Source organism: Lissotriton helveticus, chromosome 2_2, assembly GCF_964261635.1.
Source record: "Lissotriton helveticus chromosome 2_2, aLisHel1.1, whole genome shotgun sequence".
NCBI lineage: Eukaryota > Metazoa > Chordata > Amphibia > Caudata > Salamandridae > Lissotriton > Lissotriton helveticus.
This window is the reverse complement of record NC_136060.1, coordinates 306,002,117-306,027,774: the sequence shown is the minus strand read 5'-3', so window position 1 is coordinate 306,027,774 and position 25,658 is coordinate 306,002,117. Positions and strand designations below refer to the sequence as shown.

Below are 25,658 nucleotides of genomic sequence, written 5' to 3'. Positions count from 1 at the left end.
AAGGAGACAGTGTACAAGGACATGCGTTCACATAGGAGGACACCTAGGCACAATATTATACAACAGATCAATAGTACATATTGTGGGGAGGGGGCCAGCGGGGAAACAAATTTAAGGATAACAGAAAGCACATAATACATGGAATGCCGGATCAGGGGGACAGAGGGACTTCGGGGTTGTCCACGAACGGAGGCGCACATAGATTTCCACGGTACGCGTTCCATTGGCTTCAGATACTATTCCATTTTCTAGGTTTGCCCCGCGCTACATACACAATCTTCTCTCTGAACATACACCAGTCCATATTCTCCTTCCACACAGATACCGTGGGCGGGCGCTGGGAACCCCACAGCTGCGCTACATCTCTTTTGGCAATCATATTCCCAAGGGTCGCCCACTGCGTCTGGGCCACACTATAATCATTCGGCTCCCACACATTCAACAAGCATCGCCTGGCCTCGGGCTGCAGCACCACCCCCGTGACTCTACCCATCACTGCATGTACATTATGCCAGAACTGCACCACCTCCGGACACTCCCAAAGTATATGGAGGAAAGTTCCAAGCATCCCACAACCACACTTACATAACCCGTCCGAGGAATAACCCATGCGAATCAAGTGCGGACCAGTGATATATACACAATGTAAGATTTTGAGCTGAAAGAAACGAAGACGGGCAGGAATCGCGACTTCTTTAGGCGAGGATAATGCAACTTGCCAATCCTCGTCGTCCAGCTCCAAACCATCGCCGGTCCAGACCTCCCTAAGACGCACTAGCAGTTCCACTCGGGTGTTGATCAACTTCTTATATACCAGGGAAATGGTAGTGTCGGGGACGTGGCCGTCAAGGATCCTATCTTAAAGGGGGGAGGACTCGGGACGACAGTACCCGCAGGGAGAACCGAACTCAAGGCATGGTGAATCTGTGCGTATCGAAAGAATTCCCTGTAACTCAATTCATATTCTGTCTTTAGTGCCGCAAAGGTCTTGATTTTGCCCCTGACCCAAAGATCGCCCACGCAGCTAATACCAATCATATCCCATTTATCAAACCCTTTCGTTTTTCAGAGACATCCCAACCTTTCAGAAGAATACAAGGGGGTCGCACGAGTCAATCGGTCTTCCCATCCCACAGACGCATTCGCAGCATGCCACACATGTACAGCGATCTTGGTAGGTCCAGATAAATCCTTGCCCGCCGCCTTGGAGTAGAGTGCCCTCCTGTAGTCCCCGCCCGGTAGCAAATACTTATCCATCTCGAACGCCGGGTTAGGAGCAGGCGCATACGTCGCATGATTGATCGCACTCAGTTGCGAGGCCCAATAGTAACGCCTAATATCCGGCAACGCTATACCCCCATCATACCAGGGAAGAGTGAGTTTAGCGAGGGAAATACGCGAACGTCCGTCCCAAATTAACCATCTCTGCAGGCTCTCAACCTCTCCAAAGTAGCTCGCCTGAATAATATCGAACGTATTCTGAAACGCATACAAAAACCTCGGCAGGGCCATCATTTTAAAAAGGGCTGCGCGCCCGAGTGGCGATAGAGGCTATCCGCGCCATCGCACAACGTCAAGTCTCAATCTCTGAAGGGGGGGGAGCAGATTATGTTCGTAGCGAGCCGCAGGGTTTAAGGATATAAAAATCCCCAGGTACTTAAAGCCCGTCGGAGAGACCCGAATGGGGCATCTGCGAGGTAAGGGAGGGGGACCGCCCGAGAGCACGTAGACACAGGATTTAGCCCAGTTGATAACAAGGCCCGAATTCTTCCCAAATGAAGTGAGCACATCGAACAAAACATTCAGAGATTTCCGAAGGGAACGTAAGGTACAGTAAAATATCATCGGCGTATAGCGAGACGCGATCCTCAAAGTCCGGGGAGAACCGGATCCCCTTAAGCGAGGGCTCCCAGCGCAACCAGGCAGCCAACGGCTCAAGAGCGAGCGCGAAAAGCAGTGGTGACAACGGGCAGCCATGTCGCGTGCCCCTCCCGAGAACAAAAGATGCCGAGACCCGACCATTCACAACCACCTGCGCCAGTGGCTCCGCATACAAAAGTTTCACCCAGCCGATGAACCCAGGGCCGAATCCGAATTTCACAAGAGCGGCCCAGAGATAAGGCCACTCAAGAGTATCGTAGGCCATCGTAGCATCCAAGGAAGCCAAGATGGCCGGTTCATGAAGAGACGCCGCCCTCGCGAGAACACCATGCAAGCGCCGCAGGTTGAGCGCCGTGTTACGGTGCGGGATAAAACCGGACTGATCCGGATGGACCAGGTCGCTAATAACGTTCGTCAGGCGGGTAGCTTATAACTTAGCCAGAATTTTTGGTTCAGTGTTTAGAAGTGAGATCGGTCTAAAAGAAGAACAGCGATCCCTTGGCTTCCCTTCCTTGTGAATCACTACGATAGTAGCAGACGCTGGTCACGTGGGAGGGAGCCAGCTTCGCGGCAATCTAGAAACATATCAGGAAGAAATGGAGCCAATTTGTCTGGGCACAATTTATACAGTTCAATGGGCAGACCATTAGGACCCATGGCCTTGCCAGAGCGAATTGAACGAATGGCGGCAGCCACCTCTTCAGCCGACAGCACCTCATCCATCAGGTCTCTGTCAGCCGCAGACAGGCAGGGCAAAGTAATATTGCGAAGCAACAAATGAGAATCAGCCTCCGGTCTGTCAGAGACCGGAGCATACACAGTTCGGAAGTGGTCCGCAAAGCATTCAACAATCGCAGCCGGGTCAGTCACGCACACTCCGTCCAGGTTCTCAATCACAGGAACTACACAACTCGCCCTTTCTTTCTTGTCCAGCCACGCAATCAATTTACCCGCCTTGTCCCCAACATCATACAGTCTGCCCTGCTGTTCCCTGCTCATTACCTGCGCAGCATCAGTAACCAGGGCCTTATAATCTAATTGTTTGAGGCTGAGGGAATGAAGTTTGGCACGGGACACTCCGCGCTCCAAGTCGCTCTCCAGTGCGGTTATCTCCGCCTCCAGACGGACCACCTCATCATCATGCTTACTTTTCTTGGCTGTGGCGATCAAAGATAAAGCCTGCCCACGTATCACAGTCTTAAACGCCTCCCACAGCGATACAGCAGATGACACAGACCCCACATTTTCTACAAATAATATTCAAGGGATTTCACCAATTCGGTACGGGTTTTGGGATTGCGAAGAAACCAGGGGTTTATAGGGGCGACCCGCCCCTCATTATTCATAGTAATATCAATGCGAAGCCAGACTGGGGAGTGGTCGGATATGCCCCGAGCGAGGAGGACAGCGCCGCCGGCAACAGAATATAGTCGAGTCTGGACAGACTGCCATGGGCTCCAGAGTGAAAGGTGTATTGCATCTGAACTGGGTGCAGCAACCTCCAACAGTCCACCAGACCAAATGTCTCCAGGAACCCACTCAGCCAGGACTGCGACTTGGGGAGATCCCTGGGGGGGTAGCGATCTATGTCACCGGAGACAACCGAATTGAAGTCTCCGCCTATCACCAAAATGCCCTCAAGGAGCCCCAGTACTACACGCCCAAGATCAGCAAAAGTCGAGGTCTGCAGACCCGGCGGGACATAGACAGTGAAAAATGAGACCGTCCTCCCCTCCCATCTACCAGTGAGAGCGGCATAGCGCCCCCTCTCGTCAATTTATTTATTTATTTATATCATTTCTAAAGCGCGCTGCAACCCTACGGGCATCCTGGCGCTGTAAAAGTGCGACTAAAGAACTGAACAGCAAAGGGCAAGTGAGTGAGAAAGCTCTAGGGAAGTGTGATGTTGGGGAAAAGCCAAGTCTTTATCCTTTTGCGGAAAAGCATCAGTTCGTTGGTTTTCCTAATTGCCAAGGGAAGACTATTCCAGAGGTGGGCTGCAGCTATGCTAAAAGCTCTGCCACCATGAGTAGCTTTCCTAATCCTAGGTATACTAAGGAGATTAGTGGATGAGGAACGGAGGGTCCGTGTAGGCTCATACCACTTGAATTTGGCCTGAAGGGGTTTAGGACCTAATCCATGTGCTGCCTTGAAGACGGTGCACAGGGATTTGAACCGGATCCTCTGATGAACGGGCAGCCAATGCAACTCAGCCAGAGCAAGGGCGGTAGAGGACCGACGTCCTCGAGAAAGCACCATCTTTGCAGCTGCCGCCTGGATGCTCTGGAGTCTGGAAATCAGATAAGTAGGAGATTCCAGTAGCAGAGCATTGCAGTAATCCAGGTGGCTGAGGATGGTACTTCTGACCACGGTTGCTCTGGTGTGTGATGGAAGTAAGGGCAGCAGCTTTCGAAGGCCCCGCATTAGGGCAAAGCAGCTGCTCACCTGTCTGTTGACGTTGGTCTCCAGACTCAAGTTGTCATTGAGAATGACCCCCAGATTCCGCACCGTTTTTACTGGTGCCAATGGCTCACGAGTCTAGAGGCCAAAAGCCAACAGGCAGGCTTCTGGCTATTCTTCCCACTTTGCATTGCATTATCTCAGTTTTGCTGCTGTTAAACTGTTTAGCCAGGTTGCCATTTTCATTATGCAGGTGTGGAAGGTCTCAAGAGATTCTGCATGGGCACCATCAAGGGAAATCATCAGCTGCGTGTCATCCGCATAGTTGATCACGCTAATGCCGTGAGCCTTGATGATGGCCATCAGGGGCTGCATATAGACGTTAAAAAGGATCGGGCTGATCGCAGACCCCTGAGGAACCCCATGTGGGACCATAGCAAACTCAGACTGATACGGGGGCAATGCCACTGCCTGCCATCTATCTGACAGGTAAGAGCGGAGCCACTCAAGTGCCGTACCCTCTACTCCAAAGGTTTTCAGCCTAGTCAGCAGGATGTCGTGGCTCACCGTGTCGAATGCTGCGGACAGGTCAAGCAGAATCAGAATTGCTGACTCTCCCCTGTCCGCCCTCATTCTTAGGTCATCCAGGACCATCAGTAATGCTGACTCGGTTCCATGGGCTGGTCTGAACCCAAATTGCTCCTCTTCAAGGATGTTGTTAGTTTCCAGGAAGAGGGACAAAGACCTACTGACCATCCGATCCATGATCTTAACTGGGTACGGCAGGAGTGAAATAGGTCGGTAGTTCTTATGGCAATTGGGGTCCAGATTGGATTTCTTTAGCAGGGGTGTGACAACTGCCTGCTTCCACTCTCTCGGCACAGTGCCTGTGCCGAAGGATTGGACACATAGCTGGCGGAGTAGCACATCATCGATTGCCAAGGGGAGGGAGGACCTAACGAGGATACCCACATCCCTAGATCCAGAGGTGTAGCCAGAGTGTGCCACCAAACGATACCCTCGCCGATTCATGGCATGGCACGTGTTCCCAACCAAATGCGTTTCCTGCAACAACACAATATCGGGGGAGAGGCGCCGCAGTAGCTGCAACACCACACCACGTTTTATCCGATCCCCCAACCCATTGACATTCCAACACATTAGTTTCAACCCACTAACCCCCATCCCAGAAAGATGTGCAGAGTCCACCCCACAATAAACACAATGACCTAATCAAGAAGAAATACGATACATTGCCTTGAAAGAAACCCACAAACACCCAAGAACCCCCCACCACCCCCCAATGAGAACCCGTTACAACGCCCCCCACCCTGCACCCCTGCGTTAGACTCAAGAGCCACCCCAACTTGCAGTGTGCCTGTCGTCCCATCATGAAACTAGTCTACGGAAAGAAACCCCTGAGGAGGAAAGAGTCCCATTCCCCCCGCCACCCTCGGGTACTTAGCAATAGGACACAGTAATAGAAAAAATATCGAACCCAGCTGAATAATACGTGAATGTTCAGAAATCAGGAAATATAATGTCACTCTTGTTCCGATACGCCGCCCTCGGCTCCACCCGGATGCCCGGTTGCGTCAGTCTGTTTGGGGAGGGTATCCAGCCAGTCACTAACTCAGTCAGGACGATCAAAGAAGAATGTCCGGTCTTCATATTCGACACGCAGCCTGGTTGGAAAGAGCATTGCATATTTCAGGCCCAAGTCCCTCAGCCTGCGTTTCACTCCCTGAAACCCCATCCTCTGTCTCTGGACAAGCTGCGTGAAGTCCGGGTAGAAACTCACCGTCGTGTTCTCGAATTTTACGGGGCCACTTACTCTCGAGGCCTGTAGGATGGTGTCTCTGTCCCTAAAATTGAAGATCCTGGCGATGATAGGTCTCGGCGTGGCGCCCGACTTCGGCTTCCCGCCCGGCACTCGATGGGCACGCTCCACAGCAAAGAATTTACTCAGGCCTGTGGGGGCCAGGTGATTCCAGACGATGTCCTCCACGAGAAGATCAGTTGCCGAGGCACCAGAGGTTTCAGGGACCCCGATAAGGCGTATGTTGTTGCGCCGGGCCCTATTTTCAAAATCCTCCAGGCGATGGACCATAAGATCGTCGGAGGAGCGCAAGCGTCCAACTTCCGTCTGCAGATCAGAGACATCGGTCCTGAGGCTAGAAGTCTTCAGATCCAGAGACTTGACCCTTTCATTGGTCTTCGACAAGTCAGCTCTGATCAAAGTAACATCAACTGCCACAGTGTCTATTTTGAGAGCGAGAGCCTCATATTGCTGACCAATGGAAGTCTGCATGTTGGCTATGGCGCCCATGACGTCCTGCGAAGTCAATTCGGCCAACGCAGTTGGATCGTCAGTGGGGCCCTCAAAAGCTCGACTGGCACCACCGGGGGACCCCTTGGGTTGGGTATAGCGATCCATGACATTGGTTTGAATCGGTCCCCCGCGTAGAGGCGTTTTAGTGTTCCGCTTCTCGTTGTCAGGCCTGGTGGTCATGGTGAATGGTGAGCCCCGAGGGGGCCCGCGAGACATGGTGAAAATGGCCGCTCACCCCCAGACCACTGCAAATAACGAAGGTGGGCTGAGAGGGCAGAAGCAACAGCTCAGCCCAACACCCAGACCCTCAGAACAGTTGGCGTACAGTCAGGCAGCAGATTTAGGCTGGACCCCGATGGGGGAGCGAGGCAATCACGCAATCAGAGAAGGCAGCGGCCCAGAAACGAAACTGAAAGTCAACTCAGGGCAACAGGGGAAACCCCTCAGGCCGCTGTTGTTCAATTACTCCCCGGCGTCTTGGCGTGCCAGCTCCCGGTGTCGCCGTGGGGTGGGCCTCCAAAACTCCGATCGGCGTATCTGCGGTTCCCGAAGTCCAAATGAAATTTTGAAAACAGCTAAGGTGCCAGCTGAGGTTCATCTGCAAGAACCCGAAGTCAAAGTCAGGATATCTTTCAGGATATATGCGGAGGGCAGCGAGGGACTCGGGAGCCCTGTGCTCACGCGGCCATCCTGAATGCGCGCGTAGCTCCTCCTCCTATTTAGCAACATTTAACAATCATATAGTGGGGAGGAAGGGTGAGATTTCTTCTTACTACACTTTTATAATACCGGACTCATGAGCACATTTAGTACAATAAATAGAGAAAAGCAATATAGTAGGTGGAGAAACGTTTAATTTGATATGCCACAAAATAAAAAGTGAGGAAACAAAATAGTTAAGCATTGGCACAGTATCTGCTGCAATTGTTTTTTAAAAAGAAATGTAAATGAATCCACATGTAACTGGCTCTGTTGAAATGTGTGGCTTGTTTTTATTGGTATACCTGCAGTGGTTCGAATGACGAGACCTAGTAAAATTAAAAAAGCATCAAAGTTTTGTAAAACTTACCATAGACTGGCGGTGTTGCTCCACTGTCTGTTCATCATCTGAATCACTGTAATATCTTGAATAAAGGTAAGGCTTGTGCACATACGAATGACGTACAATCTTTGTTTTCCCATCACTTTGCTCGGTTGTTTGAGGGTTGGTTTTACTCTGGGAATCCACATTTTCATCGTCATCTAGAGCAATGGAAATACAAAGATTATTTTTCTGTTTACATTTATTGCTGTCTTTGACAATGAATTGTTTAATCAGAATGTTTGAAACTAGGGATAAGTGGGAGGGTAAAATCATCAGTACCGAAAGCTTCAAATAAAGCTTACTCACCAGTACCAAGTAAGGTCCTTTAGTCTAAATAGGCTACTCCCATTACCATTTCAAAAGCTCCTCACAACACCTTGAGCTAAGACTGAAACGTCAGCCTTAACAACTTATTAACCATTAGGTAAGGGCATAGAAAAGATCTCAGACAGACTGGTAGTTACTGAATTCGTATTCTAGTATAGTATGTTAGAAAATGAGCCATTAGTTGTGTGGCCTGCACAAGTAATGGGTCTATATTTGTCCTTTACTGTCTGCAGCATAGATGGTTAATGACTTTGAATATGAAAATACTGCACCTTAAACCTAGTCCCTAAAGGACATCACTTCTATGATCACTACATATGCAATTACAGCCTTTCACCCCTAGAAGGTGTTTGGCAATATGAAAACTCACCTCGTACTCATTCAGGCCACCAGAACTGTAGCCATAGTCATGGCTCCTAGAGGGCGCATAACTCTTAAGCTGAAGAGCAAAAGCTCCAAAATAGAGCGATTATTGAAAACAGCTCAAAACTCTTGAGAGGTTATCCCTTTTAAGTCTTTCCTAACTTAGGGTGGAGACTCTTGTACATCCTTTGGGGGGAGGCTGGTTGCTCCTGCAGCTCCCCCGCACTTTTTTATCCATGTAGTGGTGACCCCGTTCGCCTGTGACCACCACAACCCCAGAATTAGCGATTTTTGCTCCCAAATGTGGCGAAACTGACAGGCCCCACAGGGCATTATGGGGCACTCTTCATGGGGTGAGTGAATACAATAGTTGTAGCTCTCCTACAGCGCCGGGAAGAGCAGCTTCTTTTTCCTTCGTGTTTCTTTCTTTTTCATAGCGGCTTCACGCCGCAGCTTCTTTTTCTGGTTGGAGAGCAGCTCGGGGAGCCCACCTCTGGCCGCTTGTCGGCTTCTCGCTCAGCCAGCACACTGACGTGCTGTCGTAGGAGCCAGCAACAGCATTCTTGTTGGCCTGCTCCTGCGGGCAGACATGCACTATGCTGTTTGCCTTCCTGCTCACCCAGACATGGTCATAGTTGAAGGCGGGATACGCAGGGGCAGGGGAATGGGCGGCGGGGGGATGGAATAGCACGGCGGCACACCTTCCTTACTTTTCTGTTGTAGGAACCCATGGATGGGTCCTGGGTCCCATCCAGCCTTCATGGGGGGGAGGCTGGGGCGTGATGGTGCATCCCCCTTGTTAGTCTTCTTCACGGGGCCCAGGGATGGGGTCCTAGGCCCCTTCCTCGCATCGCGAGGGGGCGCGATGGTGCTCCCTCGATACATCTCTGTCCTCGATACATCTCTGTTCCGGGGGCCCAGGGATGGGGTCCTGGGACCCGTCCCACTTCTCGATCTAAAAGCACAACAGCGCTCCTCATGTTTTCTTTCTTTTGGGGACAGCCTCCAGGCCCTGGCCCACCCCAGAGGCAGAACTTAACATGGCGGGCGGGGACCATGCGCTTCATCGCCGGTGCGGAGAATAAAGTTCACCAAATTTCAAGGAGGCATATGTCAGCTGGCTGACTGATGCAGAGCAGTCCACTACGCCAGGAAAAGCCACTTCTTTTTCCTTTGTGCTTCTTTCTTTTTCGTTGCAGCTTCACCCTGCAGCTTCTCTTTCTGGTTGGAAAGCAGCTTGGACAGCCCACCCCTGGCCGCTAGTCTGCTTCTCGCTCAGCCAGCAAACTGACGTGCTGTCGTAGGAGCCAGCAACAGCATTCTTGTTGGCCTGCTCCTGCGGGCAGACACGCACTGTGTTGTTGGCCTTCCTGCTCTCCCAGACATGGGCATCGTTGAAGGCGGCCACCCAGGGGCATGGGAAAGGGGGGTGGGAGGGGGTGGAATAGCGCTGTGGCACTCCTTCCTTCTTCTTCTGCTGTAGGAACCCAGGATGTGTCCTGGGTCCCATCCCGCCTTCATGGTGGGCGCGATGGTGCCCCTTGTAAGTATTTTTCATGGGCCCAGTTATGGGGTCCTGGGCCCCTTCCTCGCATCGCGAGTGGGTGCGATGGCGCTCCCTCAATAGATCCCAGTTCCAGGGGCCCAGGGATGGTGTCCTGGGACCCATCAGACTTCTCATGCTGAAAGCACAAGGGCGCTCCCCACATTTTCTTTCTTTTGGGTTCAGCCTCCGGGGCCTGGCCCACCCCAGAGGCAGAACTGAACACGGTGGGCGGGGCCCATGCGCTAAGAACAAAGGGCGCCAAACTTCAAGTTGGCATATGACAGCTGGCTGACTGATGCAGAGCAGTCAACCCTTCCCCTTATTTCTGAGAAGCTGACCTAATCAAATGTAATTGCACCCTTTGTGGGGGAGGCCTTTGCTCCTGTTGCTGGAGAGAAACGTAATTAGCCCAGCAGGGTGACAACAGGCCTGGGCTCTGATCCTGAGTTGAGCTATGGAAACGTGACATTCCTGGATAACTGTACAGTTATGCTTTTGGCCTTTACAGAATTGTTATTTTCACACAGGTTACAATTCACAATGGTGCGACTCTAGAGTCTGTAGAGCAAAGGGAACTGGAGCTGTGGCCTAAGGCAGCCTTTCCCATAGCACTACAGTCACAACAGTAAGGCACACTGACTTTCTCTATATGTGTACCCCCATATTATAAAGTCTAGTACAGGTCACTAACCCAACCCTGCCTAGCTCCCTCTGCGCCCGGCTATGTGTGCGCAGTTCCTGGGCCAGCACAACAGGGGTCTCCTACACACAGTCCTCACATGTTTCCACATGCAACCCGCCTAGTGCCCCTGGCTGCTTTGCAGCGGCCTTACCTTACAAGGCGGACACTGGCGGTAAACAGGCACATTCCATTTTACCATGAGGTTACCATGGGTGAGTCACAGGTTATGAGGGTCTCCCACAGTAAAAGGTGAAAAACCAGGTGATCAAAAAGCAAAAAATGCAGGCGAATTAAATGGTCAGAACCACCTTCTCACATAGTATTCCTGCAAATTTAGATATTCCATAGTAAAGAGGTGTGGCGCCGCGACCAAGGCGGCTGACTCCGGAACCCGGTTTCTCACGGTTCGATCCCCAGCATCGGTGGCAGATCAGCCCAGCACCATGTTACTCTGGGCAATAGCTCGCTTAATCTTCCCGATGGCCCCCAGTGCCTTTATATCCTCGGGTAATTGTTCGTGCTTTGCAAATACTGGACACACACATTTAAAGGCCAATTTGAGTTTTGGATTTCTTGGTGCTTTAAATATTTTCAAGCTGTTAGAGTCAGACAAGAGAAATTAAAAAAGAAATGCGTGGGAACAGTTTCTCTTGATCCATAAAGCACCCACAAAACAGCTCTAAGCTTGAGAGTAAGACAGCCTGCATTGGAGCAGCCAAGAAAGTAGAGGAAGATTTTTGTAAGAACTGAATTGTAACCAAATGTCTTTAAACTAAGCTTTTAAGGAAACTTTAGGATTCATATCTTTCATTTTATTAAGTAACTATATTGTTCGTGTTCAGTGTCCTATAATCATACTATTTCAGTATACATTTTCAAAACATTTCATAAAAATGTGCATTTCAATCTGCCAACCTGTTTGTAAACCCCGTATTTTAAATGAAGGTTTTTCTTTAATGAGGGGTGCCTATTTTTAATTCACCTTTGTTGTGGACATGTCCCGACTGGAGAGCAGCTATGAATGCTTTACCCCTGGCTGAATGAAGTAAATGGTTTCATGAGGCTCCAGATTTACAAGTGGTTTGGTAACTGTGAAAATAGCCCAAAAAACTGCAATTGTATCTACTCAGCCAATCAGATTCTGTGCTGCACTCTAAAATTCAGATAACAAACCCAATTGCTAATGTATTGTAACTTTATTTTTAGCAGTAATTTTGTTACATTATAAAGCAGGAAAGATCCTGTGTACAATGCTGTGTTTAACTTACCAGTGGGAGCCATGTCTTACTGTGGTGCCAGTGCCCTTGCGGTTGGCAATTATTTTGCTCATCTGTCCTCTTTATTGAGTTCCAGGGTCATTGCCTCCTTCATTCTCCTGCTGCTATCTCTTCTACCTGCAGCCGCAAAGTTTACCCATGAGCCCCCATGATCTAGAGACGTCAGTGGAGATCAGGTCATGGCTTTCTACAAAGCAGACCGTGCTGCTTCCTTGTCTTTTAGGAAGCACAGCATAGTGTTTTGACACCTAATTATTTTTAGAAATATACCACTATGTCCGTCTACAAAAAAAAAAAAACAGCAGTAAGTGCATTATGTGGGATGGCCTTATATTATATATTTCCCAATTTGTAAGGTTTTTTCGCTGTTCAACTCAATCTCTTATTCACAATCCAGTATAGTCTTTCCTATTTTCCCTGATTTAATAAGATTTGAACCACAGATCAGATATGCCACAACACATTTGAATGTCTATTTTTTAACTTGTTCAGATGTTTGCTCGATTTTTTGCTCCAGGAATTTCTTCAATTTTCTTCAAACACCTCATAGTTATTTCAAATTAACTATAACTCGTGCCCCAACTATGCAGTGATGTCATTTCAGATGTCATCAGTGACATTATCAATGATGTCACTGAACAGGTCATGAGTGACTCAATAAGAGAGGCAATAAGCAGTACATGGCGAGCGAATGAGTTAGTTTAAAATATTATCCTTAAACTCACATTTTCACCTACCTATAACATCACTTTAACCTTTGTTTTTTTAAGGGAATATCTAGGTTTTATTTTTTTACATAACGTAATATTTTATTACCCTACGTAACAATGCCAACCCCGCTGCATATGGCCTGCGGACAAGCCCTCACCAAACTCCCAGCCCTTGCCCTATGGTCAGGCCCTGTTCCCAACCCCACAGGCAGCTAACACCCTTTGGGCAGCTAACACCCAACAGGCACCCAAACTCTGGAAAGAAGCCGGTGTGGGTTAACTGCATGCCCAAGTTGCCATTTTTTCCCAATGGTGCTCACATCAGCCAGCATTGCCCCACCTCTCCCAAAGGACTCTCCCAGGAGCAGGAAGACCCCACTAGCTCCTGCTAGAGTCCTGTTGGATGGTGGCAATTTGGTCAGGGGAGTCCCTCTGGGCCCCTCCCCACACGTTTCATGGGGCAAGGGTACCCTTCCCCTTCCCCTACTACCTTGGTTTAAAAAAAATATATATTATTCTTATTTTCAGGATATGGGGAGAGAGTCCCCATGTCCTGAAATCAGGGGTGCAACATACAGTCAATCATATCATAAGCTCTGGAGAGACTTGCGAGAGGGCAGACAGGAAAAGATGCCATCTTGGCCAATCAGACTGCTCTATTATTTAAAGTTGACTGCTTGAAGGACCCCTGCGAGAGTCCCTCGAAACCAACCATCTAGATGTACATAAATTCTAAACCTTAACTTGTCAAAAACTACCGACAGATTTACACCAAATCACAACAAGCATGCATTCTGGGTAAAGATCTAGCTTTCTGCTAAATTTGGAGTAATTTCATTCAGCCGTTAAGAAGATAGTGCTGTTCAAACATTTCTATGGAACTTGCACGGTGAAATTGTGTTTTGGGAGCCCCCTGTTTTCTTGGCCTCCTCTTGAATGACCAGCCAAAACTTTCAAGAAAGGAGCTGAGGTGGATGAACTATTTTTCTTTTTTAGAATGTTTTGTGAAGATACGTTCAATTGTGCCAAAGTTATATGCAAACCAAAAACGCTCTTCCAATGGTAACTAGGTCCTTACCATAACCAAACAGCGGCGACTGTGTAATATGAGTGAGCAAGTGACTGTTTACATACCATTTCAGTGAGATAAATGTAGCCCAACAAGACACGTTATTTTTAGTAAGTGTACTATTACGTCTCACACAAATATGTATATATAATGTGTAAACATACACACAATTATCGACAGAAAAATGGTTACATCTGGTAACATTTTGTGGAACAGTGCATCAGTTTAAACATTTTCTGATCAAGGTTTTACCATCAGATGTGATTTCTCCTTCTTCCGTACTATCTGAGACAGCAGGTACTCCCTCACTCTCTTCTTCAAAAGATGACAAATCACTAGTGTGGACAGAGCTGACCGTGATATCGGTGAGGGAATCTGAATCTGAATCAGAATCTTCTGATGAGTACTCTATGATAAGAATAGAAAATGAAAAACAGGTAAAAGAAAATGCACAACTAGGCTAAAATATCAGGGTCGATTGTGGACAATACCAGTACATAGTGTGCTTTGGGTCTTTGGCCGTCCAAACACCATTTTCCATTATGTGACATGTATCCTTCAGACAATTTTCTCATTTATTTTTAATGTTTCAGGAGTTTGGGAACAGCAATTTGCTACTGGGCCTCCCCTTTGTGAAAAAGCACTTTTGTGCACATTTTATTAATTTATTTTTTATTTACTCCTCGAAATGGGAATCCATTTTGTAATGGTAATGGTAAATACATGTATGTATATACGTCATCACACTGGAACACTACAGTCATGATGACGCATTAATGAGTACACATCATTGCACAATTATTTTATTTCTGCTGATGCTAAATAGCCATGGCAAAAGCTGGGTTTCTAATTTTAACTTTGGGACGTGGTCTGCCAAGTAGACTACAACTCCACCTGTTCTGAGAAAAATAGATGCTTTTGTTCCTTTGATGCAATTACCACTTCTGTGTAATTTGGATGTCCTTAAATATTGATAGGCCTTTTCGAACTCAATAGTTAATGGCTTGTTTTAGATTTGTATTTTCACTCAGTCAAAATAAAAGTATAAAAACATGTTTTTTAAAAGAATGTTTAGGCTTCAGGATCAACAGGAGTGCTCCCTTCATCAAGTTTGGGTCGGTAAATACTGCTCAGAGTGAGGAGCTACTGAAGCAGAGCTTCTAGGGACCATGGGTAATGCGGTAGTCCCACTTAAAGAGTCTGACACTAAACATAATGTTGGGGATGAACTTATCTTCCTGGCAAGATTAAGCCCATCCCTCTGCTTTGCATGGGACAATTACATAGTAATATTGATTGCTACCAATGTTTGCTTCATTTCAGCTTGATATTGGTGTTTGCGAACATCAGGATTTCCAACAGTATATAAGTGCAAGGTCATTACATATTAGTTGTGGCATGACCTCGATCAGTATACGTTTGTGAACATTATTGTAATTTCAAAAACTGTTATATTTTCAGAATTTTGTTAGGGTTCTCACTCATTTAGAGGTCACAAACAGTGAATAATACATAGCCAGTACCCTGGTTTTACCACTGTATTGTATTTCTGTATTTTCAATAATTTGATTACCACTCGCACTGTAAATATGTGTTTTAATATCCAATTAAAATGTAGTGTACTCCTAACTCTTCAGGGAAATTTCAATGCAACTGATTCTTCTGTTTTGTTATGCACCAAGAATCTTTTTTTTAAATTTAAACAAAAGGGTCGAATACTGCATTTTGCAGCCCAATTTTCACTTCAGTTTGCATAGTAATAAGGTAAAAACGGGCACATGTGAAACACTCTAGTACTTTCATGGTCTGGCTTTTTAGAGACCAACAGAAAAGTAGTATCTGCAGATGTGCGTTGTTCTTCGTTCCTCCATTTCTAATAAAAGATTAAAAGTACCCCTTAAACGTTGCTTGCACCACATCCGTCCAGCAGCATTGCAGTAGCCCATGCTCTCTACATATAGCCTTGAAGTATCCCATGAACTCTACCTCCAGTGCTGCAGTACCGTATGGACTCTGCAAGTAGTGCACCAATTGCATGCAGCAATGTAGAATCCTACAAGCTCTAGATGCAGAGCTGCAGGATCCAGAGTACTACTCTAAGTGCTGCACTTCGGTAACCTGTGAAATCCAGCTGCAGTGCTGCTGTACCTTTTGAAGTTTCGCCTGAAGCTTCCCATATGCCGCTCTGCAGCAAAGGCACATATTCTCTCTGCAACTCACAAGGCCAACATTTCTATATGAAAGCATGCTGTGAGGTTAGATTTTTTGCTGAAACATCTGAAGCTGGTGTCTTCCAGCCACTTTACAGTCTCAACTTGACACCATAACATTCTCTACCAAGCATGATGTGGAACATTGACAACCACTATGGAAGAATCTAAAGGGCACAGTGGCTTTTAAGCTGATAAGTGGTAAAAAGTCATAATTTCACACCCAGATTCTTCCTCTGTGCGCCTCAGCTTACCACTGATAAGCAGCGCGAGACCATCTTGTTCGTATCCAAGTCCACAGATCTAGCACTTGACCCCAATTGGGACTTTTAGTGCTCTTTCAGTTACAGTTGAGTAACCAACCCTTGCTATCTCTAGGGAGATGTGGGAGCAGATCTACCTACATTTTAAAACCGGTTTACCCCAGTAAGGACTGTAGGGAGAGTTTTCCAATCTATGGGTTGTTCCCCTGGTGATGTTAGAAACAATGGTGACAGAATAATACAGGACACCTTGGTAATCTTTAACAAATCTAATAAAAATAAAGCGCCACAAAAGTCCATGGAAAATTGAAAGTAATAACACCAATAACCAATACACAGTGCCAAAATCTGGTAAGCATGTGCGTGACAGTGTGAATAAAAGTGTATGTTTCTAGACTGAGCATAACTCTCATCACAGGAAGCGGTCTAAGATAAATCAGTTCTCAGCATGTGATCACAGTGGTGGCAAAATTCCTGGTGGACCTTGCATCATACTATTCAAAGCAGCAAACTCAATGCCTTTAAGTGAACCACGCAACCAACTTTTCATAGTCCCATACTGAATGTCGCCCACAGAAGGAGAAGGGGTGTAAATACACCTGTAGTAAGCCCAAGTTGGCTGCACATGTGACCCATGTGACTAATGTTGGGCGTATGGGTACCTCATACTGTGTTCGTCTTAGCCTTACAAAGGATGACGGGCTAAAGAATTGACTAAAAACATCACACGAGCGAAGGATATAGCCCAGTTCAATTAGGGAGCAGTCATCTGTTCCTTTCTTCACCTCTGCACACTTATCCACTACTAATTACTACCACCAAACATCACTGAAATTGAAATCCTATCTCCCTCTGCTTTCTCTTCTCATTGCTAGTGTTGAGCAGGAAATGATGATGCGGGGGACACACTGGGTTCTAGAAAAAGCAGAGTATGTAATCCAAGGACTAGGGAATGAATAGAACTTAAGGAGCAACGTAAGCGCTGCACGACTGTCAATCTAGCCTTCAATCTCACTTCCTTATATTGCACGGCCAGGCATTCCACCATAGGTCGCACTCCAACACATCACTAAGCACAAGAAAGCAAAGCACTTCGTAGATGGAGTTTATCACAGACACCATCTACACTCCACACTCATCAACCACACCTCATGAATTCACTCGCACAAAACAAAGTACATATATGAAGGTAGAATTAAGCCCTCCCCACCCCCAAGCCAAGGAGCTGAATAAATGCGCGAGAGAAAGGACCAGTCGATTTCCCTCCCAGATCATAGATAAAATGTTCTGAGGCTGGCACTAGCATGTGAACTCCCGTCAACCAGCAGTACTCCAAGCAGAGTATTCTTCCTTTCCATAAGAGAATGGTGCTTGTATGGTGGAATGTCAAACAAATGTGCACATTCAAGAGACTTACAGTCTGTCAAGGATGCTGAGGTGGAAAAAGGTAAGATGGTCCGGAAAAATTCAGGAGAAAAAATAGCTTTCCTTCACATTTAAGAACTTTTGTTCATATGTTAATACCTAGCCTTATGCAGTGTCACTATTCCAAGTATGCAAACACTTAAATCAAAATCGGTTTAATTGTGATTTTAATCTGTTAGACATGGGGGGTCGCTCGTTGGCTGAGATAGGTACCGTAGGCCAAATAGGGACCCTTGCTTCCACGTCAGGTACAGGAAGGACACTGTTGGACCTGCGATGGGCAAGCCCAGCACAAAGGGGGTAGCTTGGCTCAAGTGACAAGGCAAGTGAAGGCTGTAGTGTTAAGCCGGCTTTGACCCAATAATAACTCCCTGCACAGCCACACCAAAGAGAAGGACATCACACCACTGCTGTAGAAAAATACGATTCCTTTATATAAAAGTTCTCTGTTGTAAATAGGGTTGACTGTGAAAGCACATACACATTTCTTTTGGTCATACAATTCTGGGTTTCAATTCTGTGATAAATAGTTCTATAAATAAAGTCAGGAATAAATAGCATTAATAAATAGAATAACTTCAGGAATGAGTACCACAAATAAATATCACAATAAATATCAGAATAAATATCAGAATAAATACTGGTTCATTTAAATAAATAACCACATGTTTCTTCTGGTATCGCTGCCACCAATTAAATACTTTAGGAACATCACATTTGGAATACGTTTCAAATGGGAAAGATAACTCTTACAGTTTGTGTTGATTTCAATGACAATGTATACAGCTTCTCTGAGCACAGAATAAGGTTTGGGACTCTTTAGGGATCATTCAGGGCGTATGCGCGTGTATCTAAAAGGCAAGGAAACACAGTGAATACTTCATTTGCACTCGGCTGTCACCAGGATAGGATCTCTGCTTTGCCGGTGAAGTCTATGCGCGCCTACGGGCTTTAACATCGCTAGAACTCAGGCGGCACCAGTTCAAAGTCTTTAGACTGACGAACGGGCGGCCGGAGAGGTCACACAATCCTCACGCACAGTCAAACGAATGCCGGTTCACAGTTCCTTCACAACGCTGCATTCAATATGACAAAACGGGCCCAGGGCCCACCTCACATCGGCTGCAATCGGGATATGATTCAGTCGGGCACAGCACCTCCCTCGTCAGCGACGGGGTTCTCAGGGGCTCCACAGACCTCCCTCCGACTTCCGCATACAGGGTGGTTCCCGCCCACAGCTACAGCTCCCGGGTCACTGGGGAGTGGCAGAGACGCTAGTCCGGCCCAACGAAGGCCGGCCTTTCCTCGCCCCGGCGCACCACCTCACCTTCAGTCTGCGCAGGAAGCGCTCTATGCTGGTGGGGCTCGGAGACATCCGAGCTCCCCTCCAGAGGCGCCTGTCGCGAATGGGGCACAGCTGGCGGTCGCGGCGAACTTGCTCTCGCCTCGCGACTCGCGTAATCGGTCACAATTCACCACCGGGGGGGGGGGGGGGGGCGGGGAGGCACACGAATCTGGCCACAGTCTTTGGGGGCAATGAGGAACTCGCTGGGCAGGCGCTGTAGGCGCTAGGACACTTTTCACGTAGCTGACTGGAACGCCAGTCAGAAACAACGCCAGCACCCCTCTGCTGCTCTACTGCCCGCGCTGCCAGCCACCTCAGGAGTCAACAGGGCAGGTGTCAATCTGGTGTCAAGTCTGGAATCTCTTCTCATCTAATCTAATCCAATCTAATCTAAAATGGCCGCCAGGGACTGGGCCATATATAGCCAGTGCCCTGGGGTACTGGCACGAGCCAGAAGGTTCTAGAACCTTCTCTGGCTGTGACAATGACATGGCACTCTTGAGGTGTATTTGGGACACTACCAGCCACCGTACTGTGGTTCTAGAGCAGCCATTTTGTGTACCTGAGGGAAATAAAGGAATTCCTGTCAGGAATGCGCGCCAAACAAAGGGCGCCAAAACCTCAAAAGGCCAGGGTTCATGAAGGCTCCAATGGGAGTCACTCACATGAAGAAAAAGGGGTGTTCACCATTTTGGGGCCATATACATAGGTTGACAACCCCGTTTGTAATGCCACAGGTTTCGCCAGGTTCCTTGTAAATAGGTGCCACAAACCTTGTGAGCAACTGGGCGTCAGGGAACATCTAACCCCATGAAACAACACATAAAAAGTCCTGGTAGACAAAGAAAAGCGACAAATTTTGAAAGGTACAGGGGAACAAAAGAAATCATAGTGGTGAGGGGACTCTCAGAAGCAGACGGGTCTAACAGACACCTTCTTAGATAACCCCTGCTCACCCCCTCGGTAGCTTGGCAAGAGCAGCTAGGCTTATCTTCAAGGCAAGTGTGTAAAGTATTTATAACCCAATGATGACACCACACATGGACTCCACACAAGTTTCATAAAAAGAAGTATATATTTATATAAAATGATATACCATGAGACCACACAATATAAATCCAACATATGCGTATTTGTAATATTCCTCCTGGCCGGTTATTAGGCCAGCCATCCCTTGTAGGTTCTGGCGATGTGAATGAGCAATTCTAGAAGAACCACTGCAGTCCTAAAGCAATGCTATGCAGTTCGTAATGCAAGAATCAGGCACTTTGCAAACTAAAAATAATGCAGTTCGTTATGCATCAAGCAGTTCGTAATGCCAAAATAATGTAACAGGTAACGCAACAATTAGGCAGTTCGTAATGCAGAAATAATGCAATGCGTAATGCAACAATCAGGTAGTTCGTAATGCAGTAATAATGCAATGCGTAATACACTAATCAGGTAGTTCGTAATGCAGAAATAATGCAAGGCGTAATACACTCCAGCATTGATCACGTTGCTGTAGACTGTCTCTCCGCCACTCGTACTGACTCGCAGTCCGCTTCAGTCAACAGATGCCCCCAACACTGGTATGGTGTAAACCAAAGTGCAGCTCCATACTCCGGCCCCGTTACTGCCGCACGTCGCCAAGTACGGGCCGCGATACGAGCTGAAGCAGAGGCTCGGGCTGCAAGAATGGGAGAGGCCGAGAGCGTCCCTCTCCGAGCCTGCACCCCGCCCCTGTCGGCAACACAGGTTACTTTGGGGGTGCGACCTCGCTCTTCTCTCCGCTTCTCGCGATTTGGGCCTCCCATGCGACTTTGTGGATTCCGGGCCGCTGGCGATAACGAAGATCTCAGACTGCAACAGGGCACACATACACAGCCCAGCTGAGACTCACTTGGACTCCGGGAGCACACCATCACAGGACAATCCTCACAAAGAGCTCAGGCTGCAAAAATCCCACGCACACAGCGTCGCTGAGACTCGCTTGGATTCCAGGTGCCCATGATCACAGGGCAGTTCTTACGAGGGCCTCGGACTGCAAAAAGCACCCACACACAGTGTCGCTGAGACTCTCCTGGAAACGTATGTGTTTCTGAGTTTCCACAACAGGGAGATGGCTCTCTTCAGGCCCTTGGGGTACAGTTACTTCAGGACACAGCACACAGCAAAGTCCTTTCAAGCAGGTGCGCACAGTACACAGCAAAATCCCTTTAGCCTCTCCTTGGTTAAAATCAGCAAACTGCAGTCCAGCCCCAGAACACACAGCAAGGGTCAGTCCTTTCCTTAATTCTCTTAAGGTGGTTCTTCCTTGGCAAAGGTTCCTCTTCACCACGAAGTAGTTTCAATCCTTTTCAGTCTTGAGCAATCCAACGTTCAGGGGTTTCAGCTCTCATAGTTATACCCCTAAATGCCTTTCAAGTCTTTGTGTTCAGGGGGCACTGACCCCTGTCCAAACCAGTTCTTTGTGTCTCCCTGCCAGTGACAGCTTCTTCATTTGATAGTAGGGGTCTGGATCCTTAACCACTCAGCAGGAGATGGGGACATTGTTTTATGGTGGCAGCCCAGGCCTCTTCACCTCTAAGAGCTACTCCTCTCCCCTACACTCCAGATGCAGGTCACCCTGTGGCTGTCTCATCTCCTCCCCTGGGTCAAGACATTCCCCAGATCCTATGTCTTTCAGATCCAGACAGTCAATCCACAACCAGGCAGAGACGCACAGAAATCTTAGAGCACAAAAACCTAGCCACTTATAAATGAGTGGTTTCCAAACACACAATGCAAAAACCACCTTCACAAAATGGATGTGTTATTGAATTGGGAGTTCATGCATACTAAACTTCACCTCTCCATCTAAGCCTTTGAGAAGATAGGCTGGAAACATATTACACAGCCTCCCCATTCTATCCTATGGGCAAGATAGCCTTTCAACAGTGAAAAAGAATCCGGAGATTATTTCACTGACAGGACATAGTACACACCTCAGTAGACAACCTAGCTTTAACATGCACTGCCCCCTGCCCAGGGGGTACCTTGGACCTACCATAGGGGTGTCCGATGTGCATAGAAAGGGAAGAGTAAGGCCTGGCAAGTGGGTGCACTTGTCAGGACAACATGGCAGTTTAACAAACTGAGAGCAGGCACTGCAGTGGCAGGCCTGAATCCTTTCTTTTAAGGCTCCTTGTGTGGGTGGCACAATTAGTGTTGCAGGCCCACTAGTAGCTTTTGCATTACCAGCCCTGGCACATATAGTGCACTTTACATGGGACTTTACTAGTAAGGCAACATACCAATCATGGAGTACCAATTACCATTACACTTTACACAGGGAGCACTCTGTAAGAAACTGGCTCTATATATACTGCACCAAAGAGAGGTACAGTGTGTATAGAGCCCAAGGGTCAACCAGAGGTTTGGCAGAGCCTAAAGTTAGATAGAACCTTACTCTCCAAAGTGGTATCTTGGTCGAGCAATAAGGCAGTATCAGAGGACAGTGTAAAGCATTTGATCTACTCACTCAGTCAGCAAATTGATTCACATACTCAATAACCGAACTCTAGGCCAATTGTTTTGAATCCAAAAATATACTGTTGTTTTATTCCTAGAACCAAGCAAGCCTGGAACAAGTAAGCATAAAATACTTTTCAGTAGTAAATTACTTGTATGAACACAGTTCAAAATTGCAGTGTAACGTGTACTGGTTCTGGTTACAGTTTTAAGTAAGCAGTTTGCAACACATTGCAGGTATAGTACATTCGAATAAATGGGCTTTTTTTAAGTAAAATGCAGTTAATTACTTTTCAGATTATTTTTGCTAACACAGGACTGGATCCTAGATTCAGCCCTGGGACATTTCCTGAAAACAGGTGAGTAAATGCGTTTTGGTTAAAGGTACGATTTTTAAAGAATATTATTGCATTTCATAAGTTGACGCAGAAACTTTTGCACATAGAATCACCAATGTTATCCTATGGGAGGAAATTCACTTAGCAGGTTAGTTAGGTTATCGATACTTTTTCTTACTCAGTGTTGGATCCTGGATTCAGCACTGGGACATTTCCTGAAAACAGTTGAGAAAATGCGTTTTTGTTATTCGGATGACTTTTAAGGAACATTTGCAGTTTTCAAAAGTCGACACTTAGAAACTTTGTGGGAGAAAAAGTGTCAATATTATTCTATGAGGAAAAAGAGGTTATCGGTTTCCAGGTAGGTAATCGTTTTTTAGAGTTAGGGTCTTGGGGTTGACTCAGGGGTCCCCTAGGGTCAGTGATGCACTGTTTTTGCACCCTCAGCAGCACTCGGGCGGCCAGGTGCAGGGTGTTGAGACCCAATGTTATCCTATGGAGGAGGGGGGGCTCTGTTTGGTGGCTGCAGGCAAGCAGGCCACAGAGTTGAGTGAGCAAAGCTCCTAGTGTTAAGCTCAGGGCAAGTTGGGGACCAAGTTAGCACCAAAGGGGCACCCTCAGCGGCGCTAGGGCAGCCGGGTGCAGAGTGCCGTTTTGAGGTCGGGTGCCCTGTTGATTTCAATGGAGATTCTCCGGGACAAAGAAACACTGCAGGCTCGGGACAAGGATCTTCCTGGAGCGACCAACACTTCGAGGGGTAAGTAGGAATGTAAAGGGTAGGTTAGGCACTGCTGGGTTGGGCACACAAGGCTGTGGGGCGTCGGGTGCAGGGGTGCCTTGGGACGTCGGATTTTCTTACCCACTCTGGTCGTGGTAGGGGAGTCTTCTGGATTGAGGCTGCAGGCATTGGGGGGACCTTCTCGTGGTGTTTGTTCACTGAAACATGGGCCGGGCTCTGCGGGTGCAGAGTGTGCTGTATTCGCTGATTCTGGCTGGCACCAGAAGCTGCAGTTTAAACACGTCCGGTGTTCACATGAGAAACAGCTTGGAAAGTGAATGCAGGCAGGTTCTCCGGGGTTTTTGAGGCTGCTGGCCGCTAGACATACAGAGGTTTCAAAGGAGCATGTTCGAGGGGAGACAGGCCTGTAGGGCTGAGGCCACATCAGTGGGTGTCGTCCTCGTTAGCTCTGCAAAGCTTCTTGTCCTTCTTTTCTTGTGGTTGCTGGATCTGAGGAAGGAAGGTTCAGGGTGCCCCTAAATACTAAATTTAGGGGCGTTACAGGAAGGTCAAGGGCAGGGACCAATGGGTCCCTTCCCTGGGGTGGGTACACCCCCCTATTCTGCCACTCTCCAGTGGGAGGGGGGGCAGGAGCCTGTCCCTGGTTGGCTGGGTCCCCAAACCTCAAGATGGCGGGGACTCAAGGTTGTGCTTCACCTTACCTCCCCCATCTTAGGAGTGTAGTTGGCAGAGGTGGGTGCACCCTCTCTTCCTCACTTTGTTTTTCCCGCCAGATCTCCCGCCAAAAGGGGGGGCTAGAACCAGTGGGGACCAGTTGCTGAGTACAGCAGGTGGTATGGAGAGGCTCACAAAGGCGGTATGCCTTTGAAGCTTCTCCTTCGTGAACCCTGCCCATCCTGGGGGAGGAGGCTTGGCACCTCATCCCAGGATGTGCATTGTTTCAGGCCCCCGAGAGCGGCAAGCTCTAAACCCAGGGGTCCAGAAACATGTCTGGTGGTGGCAGCCTCTGCAGCCACTCAGTCAGGTCACTGGGAGTTGGTCGAGTTTCAGGGGGCATCTCTAAGATGCCCTCTGTCGTGCATTTTACATTAAATCCCACACTGGCATCAGTGTGGGTTTAATGTGCTGAGAAGTTTGATACCAAACTCTTCAGTCTTCAGTGTAGCCATTATGGTGCTGTGGAGTTCGTGATGACCAACTCCCAGCACCATATACTCTTAATGGCAGCACTGCACTTACAGTGCCCAGGAATGGACCTGGGTACTGTAGGGGTACAGGGCTCATGCACCTGTACCCTCACCACTGGCATAGGGCACCGAGCTAGAGGGGTGACTGATGGATGCCAGGGCAGTGGTTTGTGGGCATGGCACACAGGGATGTGTGCAATGTCGACTCCTCACTTTGTTCTGCACCAAAACACGCAGCCTGCAAAGGCAGTGTGTGTGTGTCAGGGTACAGGGACTCCAAGGGTGGCAAAATAAGTGCTGCAGGCCTTAGGGGCCTTCTCTGGTCACAGTGCACTCTGTACCTGTGGTACCATTTACCAGGGGCTTACCTGGGGCCAGAGATGCCAATTGGGTTTAGGCTTCAATGCAGTTTTAGGGAAGGAACACAGGCCCTGGGTACCTGATTGACAGGAGCCCAGGGCACACTCAGTCAAAGCACATCAGCAATTCAGCAAAAAGTGGGGGCATACCATGCAAGAAAGAGGGCACTTTCTCACACACTTGCACTTTGACACTGATCATCAGTGGCAAACTGCCCAAAGCATCTAAGCCAGTAAAACTAAATCCATCACAGCATCAAAAATAGAGGAGGCAGAGGCAAAAAGTCAGGGGTAATCACGCCAAGAAATGCCAGGTCTAATATAATCATATAACTTAAATGTTTCTCCAGCCTTGAGAAAGCCCACTGCGTATCAGTGATAGGATAAAACACGTGTCAACTGAGTTATCGATATATGGAATTTCAAAATAGAAAAATGAAGGTATGATAAAGCAACAATAGCGTGCAAACAGTTATGAATAAAATTTAAAATGTGCAATGCAAATCATGTTGCTAGTCAACAACAACCAAAATGAATAAGGACTTGAAGGATCTACCATTTGAGCATGCTGAACATTGTTTACACTTCTCCAATGAATTTTCAGAAGTCTTTACTTTCTACAATTCGAT

At 47.7% G+C, this 25,658-nt stretch overlaps 1 protein-coding gene across 2 annotated transcripts in view; it reads right to left on the bottom strand.

Moving 5' to 3' along the window:
- The window catches only part of BOD1L1 (biorientation of chromosomes in cell division 1 like 1), a 500,752-nt gene that overhangs the window by 377,257 nt on the left and 97,837 nt on the right, over positions 1-25,658 (bottom strand). For both annotated transcript variants that reach the window (XM_078678462.1, XM_078678463.1), the window contains exons 5-6: positions 13,924-14,079; positions 7,683-7,855 (exon numbers count right to left, since the gene is read on the bottom strand). In XM_078678462.1, the coding sequence (XP_078534588.1) occupies positions 7,683-7,855; positions 13,924-14,079 (329 nt within the window). The remainder of the gene's footprint in view (positions 1-7,682; positions 7,856-13,923; positions 14,080-25,658) is intronic.